Source organism: Arachis hypogaea, chromosome 1 (assembly GCF_003086295.3).
Source record: "Arachis hypogaea cultivar Tifrunner chromosome 1, arahy.Tifrunner.gnm2.J5K5, whole genome shotgun sequence".
Taxonomy (NCBI): Eukaryota; Viridiplantae; Streptophyta; class Magnoliopsida; order Fabales; family Fabaceae; genus Arachis; species Arachis hypogaea.
In genome coordinates this window covers 88,935,024-88,945,071 of record NC_092036.1, presented here as the reverse complement: position 1 = coordinate 88,945,071, position 10,048 = coordinate 88,935,024, and the positions used below count along the sequence as shown (strand labels likewise).

Below are 10,048 nucleotides of genomic sequence, written 5' to 3'. Positions count from 1 at the left end.
CTTTGATGTTGTGAATTTTTTTTCTTTTTGAAAATTGGTTACGCAAAAATATTTTATATATTAAAATCAATCGCCAAATAAACTAATATGTATTTGTATATATTTATACATATTAATTTATATATTTTTAATTAAATAATTAATTACCAAAATAATAAATTTACCAAAATAAAATAATTAAACTTGTAATAGTTGAATACTTAAATTTTTTAAAATAATAAAAAAATTTATAAAAGATCAAATACATATTTTTATATAAATTAAAGTAATTGATTTTTTATTTTCACGTGGCATGAATATTGATTATAAGATAATAGATAAGTCTTAATTACTAATATTGATATAATTAATAACTAATTAGGTCCATTTGCGTGTTGCTTTGAAGCTTTATGCCTTTTCCAAAGGAAATTTCTAATGCAACATTGGCCAAAGACTATTACACAAAACAGATTTGGTATACAGTCTTCGAAAGCATGAATTGTACTGTTCAGATATAGTAATAAGTAATAACTACAAGATCATGCTGCTACTTTTTAGCTGTCTGACAATTAAAATGTAAAATACAATGTTATGAAAATTGGACCGAATCAGTCGGTCAGATTGGTCCAATTATAAATCGTTAATATTAACGGTTTGGTTCATTAAAAAAAAATTATTGTTAAAAACACTTTTGAAAAATCGTTAAATCAGTAAAAAATTGATAGATTGGATTCGACTGGTTCTTTTTAAATGGTGTTATTTTAACATTAACAAAAAATAAAATAAAAAGTAAAACTTCACCATCACTTTTTTGTTCATTCTCACCTTCAAACATTAGAATTAAAGTACTTTTTTCTCTCTCAAAAAAAAGAAGATTTTTTGAAAATAAAAATAAAAGGAACAAAAAAATTGAAAAGACCAAAAGGGGAAGAAGATAATCGGCAGTGAAGTAGAGAAAGAATCTGAAAAACGAAACACAACAAAAGAGATCGAAGATAAGAATCTGCGATAAAGATGAGAGAAAAATAATTGTTGCATCGAACTGATCGAAGAGGATCACTGGTATCATTTGTAGTGGAAAAACTGAAATACTGCTGGTCTTGAAGTTGCTCATCTGTTGCAAGATTCTAATTTGCCTGAATGGAGATGGAGTCTCCTTTAAGGAGTGTCATCTGCTGCTGATTCTTAATGCAACAATACATTTGCACTGCTTAGGGGTGCAGGGGTGGCAGCATGTACCCTATTCACGGGTATCTAATTCAGTCGAATAGAGTTATCAACCCGATCTACTGCAGAAAAGGTTGAGTGTGGAACAGGTTTAAATGTGGGTCGAGTAGGGTGTGCATTGAATCTCAATTCTATATAATGCAACTAGGTATTTTAAATAAAAAACAAGTAACTCCCTTGATTTTTTGAACAACTAATACGTGAAAGTGGGTATTTAAATTAATTAAATAATAATAAATTTTTAAAAATAACTAGTATTTCTGATATATATGTGTGTGTGTTATAAAAATATGTTGTAGGTAAGTGTTGAACCAAGGATCTCTTTCTTAGTGCAAAAAGTTATTTTTGCAATATTATATCACAATATTTTATTTGTGTTTGTATTATTAATTTAAACAAAGATTTTTATATAAAATTAAACATTTGATGATTATGTTGTTTATGGAACAATTATGTTATTTGTGAGATGATTGTATTGTTTGTATTAAATTTTTAATTTACATACTAATTAGATTATATAATAATATTACATATTTGAGAAAATCCGTAAGTAGAATTGGATACCCGTAAATTGACTGTGGGTAGGGTTAGGGTTTGGTTATTCTCAATCTGCGGATAAAATAGAATTGAGTTTTAATAACAAATTCAATCTGCAAGTAGGGTTAGGGTTAGGTTCAAACCCTACCACACTCCATCCTATCCATTGCCACCTCTAACACTACTAGTTCACTCACCAACACTGATTTATGTGATATAGTTATATTATATATGTTAGGTTATTTTTATGATATTTGGGTTGGTTTAGTTTTGTTTCTTATGTACACATGGGCTGCACTTTCATGATATTAGTTTGGTTTAGACACGGGAGAAGCAGAAACAAAAGAAAAAAAAAAGAAAAAAAGAGTTCTCAGATTTTATTGGTTATTTATTCTCTCTCTCTTTTTTCGTTTGTGTGTGTCATCTTGAATTATATATTATCTATAATCAAATAATTTTTTTGACCCTGTGATATAGTCTATAAAGACCTACACTACTACATTTTGAAGATTTGGTAACATTTATTGCTTAACATTTGTTAAAGTGTTAGTAATTATTATAAAATTATATTATAAAGTAACATTTTATTAGAAATGTTAGTAAATATATATAATTTTTTTTAAAATCTTAAAAAATGTTACCTATTTCTATAACACTTTGGACGGAGACCTAGCCTAACGAAACAGAAGAAAGATCGGAACCAGTCATAGCTCTCAATCTCACTCCGAATCTCGTTCTCTTTCGCACTCTCGCTCTCAACCTCACTGGCGCTCTCAATCTCACTCCGAATCTCGTTCTCCTTCGCACTCTCGCTCTCAACCTCACATGTGCTCCTCCGCTCTTTGAATCTCTCTCTTGTTTCAACAAATTCTAGGGTTGGATTTGTTATTCTCTGTTTTGAGGTGAGTCTAATGGATGAGAAGAAAAATCTCTTTTCGGATTCTTTCTTCTCTTACTGATTTTGATCCAGATTTGAATCATGCATATGTAATTTCTCACCAATTAAGTTGTTTATTTGAATTTAGGTATAAATGAGTTTAATTGCTCCTTCAATTCAAATTATGTTTATACTTGGCAATTTATACTTACTAAACTTTTGTGTGGCGTTTTAGAAACAATTGAAGGGGGGTCGATATTTTCCTCTCACAGCTGTTCAGAGTTTTGATGCTGCTGTAAGTCTCACTTTGTATTATCTATCTATTTTTCACCTGATGCTAGCACCACATTTTTGTCTATGAGAAGCTTTCAATGTTCTTTGTTATTTTGTGCTACTTATTGATAAAGCAAGAAACATCAGAAGAATGTTTTTGATAACTGATAAGTGCATCTTTGGGAATGAGGGATAAGCTATTTCTCTGTACATTGATTGTCAGTTCATATTGCAGTTAGTTTTTCATTGCCTTTGATAATACTGATTTATATCCAATATTGCTATGTTTTGCTCTATACATTTCGATTTGGTGCAGCATAGGTTGGTTAGATGTAGCTGCCCAATACATGTTTGATTTAATGTCTGAATCATAGCATACATGTATTGTTTTCATTGAGACTTATGAGGATATTATGAAGTGTTAGCATATTTTGTCTTTTCGATTGTTTTTATGTATTTTATGAAGTGTTAGTATTATATGTGTTTTGGCATTTGAATTATCCTATGATTGAAGATGTTAAAGCAGGGCTAGAACTGCTTGAACTAAGATATTGAGGTGTGCTTTGATCACTAATATCTCTTGTCATTCCTTCTTTTTTTTCTTCTCTGCATAAAAATATTAGATTCAGAGTTGAATTGTAAAGCAATTTCTTAAAAATAGGATACTAGGAGAATGCAAAAGAACATTCATTCATGATAATTGAATAATTAGGCATTAGTTATTTGATTAGTCTATAGAAATTAAGTGAAGTTTAATTGCTTATAGTGATTGCTTATAGTCTTTATTCACTTGCTTTTTTTCTTTAATTGCTTAAAGGGATTCAAGAGTGTTTCTCAAAGCTTTCGCATCGACAGCGAGGAGCTCTTCAAACGCTGGCTAACTAATAGAGAGGCAAGATTGCTATATATCATCATATTTTGATCATGTTTCTTGTGTTGCTTCTGTTCTGTTTTGTCTCACAGCAGAGCAGAAAATTTTCATGATGGCAGTTTTGTTTGACATACATATCTTTCAACATGAATTCCTGAACTCTATATCTTTTGCTTGAGTACACATGATCACACATACTACTTCATTGGTAAATCATATATATAACAAAGTCAATCCAAACTAGTATCTTCCACTTAATTCCACGGTGCATGCTTTTTTTTGTTCCATATTTTATTTTATTTTGTATTTAAAGTGGTTCATTCAGATTTCAAAATCTAATGTATATTTTAATTACTGGCTAGGATCATTCAAATATCTCTGACCTAATATTCATGAACAATATTATATTCTCTCCCACTACAGAAAAAGTTTATTATATTTAAATGCATTAATATAATTAACCAATCGAAAGGAACCAAAATAGAAGAAAGGTCAAAATGGCGCAGCTTATTCGGGGGACCATTGAGCCAAATATGTAGTGAATTGAATTAATTATATTGTTATATAAATATAATGTTTAAATGACCCTTGTCAATCTCCAAAGGATACATAGCTTAAACCAAGTGGAACAAAATAACTACCAAAACTTAAAATGTCTAATCACTTTTACTTTATGCTTAAATCATATCTTATAATTACTTACTTTCTATATATACATTTCATTAAATAAATTTAAGAGGTTAACATATATATTATAAATATAAGTTAAACATGCCGAAATTAAATTTCATGGTATGCAAATACACAATATTATGGCTTGTAATTAGTTTTGTTAGCGATGATATCAATGCCATGTAGTGATACTTTTGAGTGTGGAGTTTGTAATTGGATATTGCTTATACCTTACACTTTGCTGCATTTATATTTTCTATTATTTAACACCTTTGTTTTTCATATCAGGTTTACAATTTATATCAATGACTTATGAAAAATTTGAAACCCTTCTGTTTAAGAGTTACCTTAGTGAGAGTTTAGTCATTAGTCAGTATTCAGTTCAAATTAAAAGTTTTCATTTCCTTGCCCTTTTTTATTTTTGAAATAAAATGTCTACTTTTTATCAAACCCCCTTTTGGAAGGTAACTTATTCTCATTATTAATACCTACCAACAAGGAAATCCACCAACTCTTATGGTCTCACATGCAGATTGATTGCTGGCTTGAATGAATCTCAATATAGCCGTTCTATGTTAATGTAAAGCATATGAGATTTTTCAGTTACGTTAGATTTAAGTTATTTTTCTTGTTGTTTAGTTTTTAGTCGTGCTGTGTTTTCTATGATTTACTGGTTTGATTTCTTGTTCTTGTTTTTCTTATTTAATTGTTCAATCATGGCTGTGTTTGCTGTTAATTGTTCAATTTTGGCTGCCTTGGTTAGTTGGTGTTTGGAGAATAATTTTCTTTCACTTAATTTATGTTGTTGGTTTATAATGGCTGCCTTGGTTGATTACTTGTTGTTCAGTTCTTGGTCTTGCTGTGATTTTTTTAATTTTTTTAGTTCTTGTTCTTGCTCTTTTGCTGTTATTATAGGTCTTTGTTCTTGATTTTAGTTCTTATTTTTGCTGTGATTTAGTTCTTGTTCTTCTGGTATTTTCTTATTTAATTGTTTAATTATGGCTGTGTTTGCTTTTAATTGTCCATTTATGGATGCCTTCGTTAGTTGGTGTATGGATAATAATTTGTGTTCACTAAATTTATGCAGATTTATCTTACGCACTTTCTATAATTGTTATAGTGTTATGGGAAACAAGAAAGAGAAACTTTAAGGTCAAGCATCTCAATGAGAGATATTATCTATGAACAAGAAGAGCAAATTGGATTAGGTCCTCGTCAATCCCGATTAATATCAACGGTGAAGAAAAGTAGAGGATTGAAAGGTGGTTCTATGGTTAATATCATTGGTGAGCTAGAGGATACTGCATCAAGCCCTTCTCAAACACCTTTAGTACCATATGCTAATGATGATAGTAAGTGTGCCTTTATTTCATGTGATTTGAAAGAAATAAAATAATACTATTTTTAATTTCCTGCTTGTGTGTATTTTATTCTTGAATTTGATAATACCTTAATACTATTGCCCAATTCTTTTTTTAAAAAAGAAAAAAAACACAAACTAACAAGTTAGGAAATTGAGATAAATTTTTGAATTTTGTCACAGTTAATCTATTTCCTTTTAAATGACTTTTGCTTTTAATACTTGATAACAGGACCAGTTTTAGCATCACCCCAAACTAATGATGATGATAGTAAGTAATTATGTTTTATGTTTAGTTTAATACTTATAATCAATGTATATTATTTTTTACATTATTGTCTTTTATTTCTTTATTTCCATAACAGAACCAGCAACCAAAAGAAAAAGGGGTCCGACAAAGTGCCTTAAAACTCATGGTTTAAGCTATGAGGATCGGCTGCCAATAAGATTAAATAAGTATGGTCAACCAATTGGTTGCAATCGAGCCAAGTTAAGCAGTCATTTAGGAACTTTGGTTAGAAATGCACATCTTGCTCCATTGACATACACAAGTTGGCATGGACTTATGATTTTAAAGGAACAAAGCAAGAAGAATAAAGCTAGTAGAGCAAAGAATACAAGTCAGCATACAACAGGATCAAAAACATTTGCTGAAATACGTGAAGAGGAGGTAGAATTAATCTGTTCACACTTGTCTTATTTGTATTTATTTTTTTAGTTGATTGTGCTTTTTCTTAATAGGCAATGAAAAATCCTGATAGAAGAGAACCATCTCGGGTGAACATGTTCTTTTTAACACACAAGTCAAGAGATGGAAAACCAATGAGTGAGGGAACAAGCAAAATTTTTGTAAGATATGTATTTCTTTTAATATATATTTTTTGTGATATAGATTTTTTTGTCATAGATTAATGTAGTTTGAATTTTGGATTGTAGTCTGAGCTTGAGGATGCCATAGTTTCACATCCTGAAAAATTAGAAAGCACAAATCAAGATGATATACTTTCCCAAGTATTAGGAAAAGATCAACCCGGTCGTGTCCGTACTTATGATAGAGGTGTTGTAGCTTCAGATTTGTGGGGATCTAGATCTCAAGTTGAGATGGAGAGGTTAATTAAAGAAGTTAAAGAGAATGCTCAAACAGAAATTCAGAATATACAACAAAAGATGCAAGAGGAGATGGAAATAAAACTTCAAGAAAGAGTGGAGGACATGAAGTCACAGATGTTGTGTGGATTTAATGTATTTTTGAATCAACTACAGAAAAATCTCCCAGGAGTAGAAATTCCAAATCTCTCTTTTCTGTCAACTACTTTAAATACGAAGGAAGTAGAAGCTACTGCAACAGCAAATCATGAAGTTTTTACTGCTGAAAAAGAGGTATTTATATCATTCTTTGCATTTTTTCTTAATAATAATTTATAAAATTTACTTTTCATAGTGTTAAATGTATTCAATCATTTAATCTACAATGAACCAATCTTAGCGTGTATAGACTAATCTACAAATTAATATATCTCTTGTTTTTAATTTCTTTATTTTTTATCTTCACTTTACAAACACATGCAATTTGAATCAATATTATTATTTTCTATTTTATTTAATAACCAATAAGTATAACGATAAAACTTCTTAACAAATTAATATGTGAATTGAATATTAAAAAATAAAGCCATAAAACAAACAGAGTTTGCATGCACTTTTGAGTGCCCCTTTATTTTTTCTTTCCCTTTCTTATTATGGGTGGTTTAGTAATATTATGGATGGTCTAATAATATTTTATTTTTCTTATATTTTAGGTTCTAAGTAAATCATCTACTATAACAGAAGATGTTTTTAAATCTCATACTAAGTCATTATCTCAAACAAGGGAGAAGAATGTGATTCTTTCACCTAAAAAGAAGCAGGTATATTTATACCTAAAATCGAAGAATTTAAAATAGCATTTATAATTCATGCTTTATAATAATCATATTGAGATTTATTGTAGAAATATTGGTATTGGTGCCTTAAAATAGTTATTTTTTTGCAGGCTTTTTGTTCTTCTCTTACTCAAGAAGTTCTTGACTTGAAATTGGAGAAAATGAAGCATGACCAGCATAAGAAAAGATCAAAAAAGAAGAAAGTGGTGTGCTTGTAATATTGAGATGAATTTGTGAATTTGTGAATTTAATGAAAGAGACAAACTTGTACAATGATTATTGATTAAAGAGGCTATAAAAATTTCATTTTGTGAATTTGTATATTTAATGAAATATTTCATGTTGTAGTAATTAATTTTAGTATATTTATATTGTGTATAATATAAAATAAAAAAGAGTATAATAGAACTAAAAAAATATTACTAAAGATCTATTGTAACATTTTATAAGTGTTAAAAGAAATATTTATGGTAATATTTTTTTAAGTGTTATAAAAAATATCTATGGTAACATTTCTTTAAATGTTATAAAAAAATATTTATGGTAACATTTTTTAAGTATTACAAAAAATATCTACAATAATATTTTCCTAAGTGTTACAAAAAATATCTACGGTAACATTTTTCTAAATATTACAAAAAATATTTATGGTAACATTTTTTAAGTGTTACAAAAAATATCTATTGTAACATTTCTCTAAGTGTTATCAAGAAATGTCTATTGTAACATTTTTCAAAATATTACTATAGAATATCTTTTGTAACATTTTTACTGAATGTTATTAAATCTTTAAAAAAATGTTAGTAAAACTCTTTAGTAACATAGGGTATATTTAACATTTGTTAAAATATTACTAATATACATAAGTAACATTTTAATATGATTTAGTAACATTTTTAAATGTTAGTAAAAATCAAGTATGTAGTAGTGCTAATAGATGTTAGCTAAAAGATGCTTAAGCATTTTTTCCATGCTCGAACTCAAGACTTTACGTCAAAGTGTTTTGTTCATTTTTGGATTGCCACCCAATTAAAGTATCATTGATTTTCTTCAAATTTGGTTTAAGGATAAAAATCATAGTAAATTTTTATTTTAGTCAAATTTACAACAAGATAAACTCTAAATATTTGAAGATATCACATTTTCTTCTCTTTTTGATTAAACAATTACTCAAAAGAGTAGAAATGTAGCCTAGAAATTCTCTTGGTCAAGTCCCAACCAAGTTAAAATAAACCAAAACTAAATAAAGTACACATCCATTAATAATAAGTGATATAGTAACTTTGGTTTAGTATTTCCACCTAAATTTATGCCTCGTAGTACATCCATTTTACCATAGAATGAATTTAGTTTACATTTATCTCTATAGTTGAACATTATATATCATGGTATATTGAGTATTCTTTGAGATATATTTTTAAAATATATAAAAAATTATGTTCAAAGGATTGCATCTATTTATAAATCTATAATTTGTTGAAGAGTTGTATCTTTTTAAAAGGATGTTTTTCTTCGTGAATCTACATATACGTAATAATTCACATACTCAAGCATAAGTGTCTGTAAATATAATCCATAATTAGAATAACAAGAGTCTATTCAATTTTCAGATTTTTTATCTTCGGTATTTGAACACTTCTCTAATTTAAAAGTAAAAACATATAAAATATCATCTTGTAAAATGTCATTGGTGTAAGGATTTAGTGTGTAAGTGTAAATGAAAATTAAGTAATCTTCATTCATTAAGTATATCCATTCATTAAAAAGTTCATCAGTAACCCATTTACATACCTCAATTTGGAATACTGGCGCGAATCAAGCCTAAAAAAATTGTATATCACATCCCATGAAGGTGCACTATTCTCTTTTCTAATCTTCCTATTGAAGATTTGTTCTGCCATTCTCATGCTCCAAGACTTCAAAAAATCTCACTACAAGAAAATAAGCCTTTAGCCACGCTTTAAAAGCGTGTCGAAAAGTGCAAAAAAGTATGACGATAGCTTTTTGCCACGCTTTTTGAGCTATCGACACGCTTTTGAAAGGGTCACATCTGTCAGCGTGTCGGTTGCTCTATCGCCACGCTTTTGTGGATCTATCGGCACATTTTTTTGTCGGCATCCTTTTGGGTAAATCACAAATTAGTGGTCACCCCTCACAAAAGCGTGTCCATAGACCACTTTTGGGTACGCTTTAAAAGCGTGGCAAGAAAAAAGGGTGCCGACAAACCTTTTTTCTTGTAGTGTCTCAAAATTTTTAATCCAAAGTCACCATTTCAGACATAATTATTTAAAAATGGCTACTGAAACAATTAAGGTGTTGCTTCAAATTTT

The 10,048-nt window shown here is 28.9% G+C and overlaps 1 protein-coding gene across 5 annotated transcripts; it reads left to right on the top strand.

Annotated features, from left to right (window-relative positions):
- Nucleotides 1–2,211: 2,211 nt before the first annotated feature.
- On the top strand, nucleotides 2,212–8,033 carry LOC112695759 (uncharacterized). 5 transcript variants are annotated; one of them, XM_025748223.3, is made up of 10 exons: nucleotides 2,212–2,645; nucleotides 2,856–2,915; nucleotides 3,711–3,785; nucleotides 5,557–5,788; nucleotides 6,029–6,067; nucleotides 6,162–6,466; nucleotides 6,538–6,645; nucleotides 6,733–7,176; nucleotides 7,596–7,703; nucleotides 7,829–8,033. In XM_025748223.3, exons 4-10 carry the CDS (start codon nucleotides 5,602–5,604, stop codon nucleotides 7,934–7,936), a joined length of 1,299 nt encoding a protein of 432 aa, XP_025604008.1. In that variant the 5' UTR covers nucleotides 2,212–2,645; nucleotides 2,856–2,915; nucleotides 3,711–3,785; nucleotides 5,557–5,601; the 3' UTR covers nucleotides 7,937–8,033. The 5 variants fall into 5 exon arrangements, with proteins under 5 accessions (XP_025604008.1, XP_025604050.1, XP_025604017.1 ...); XM_025748232.3 differs by having other exon boundaries at nucleotides 2,418–2,645; nucleotides 5,524–5,788; XM_025748265.3 differs by lacking the exon at nucleotides 7,596–7,703.
- Nucleotides 8,034–10,048: the final 2,015 nt, after the last annotated feature.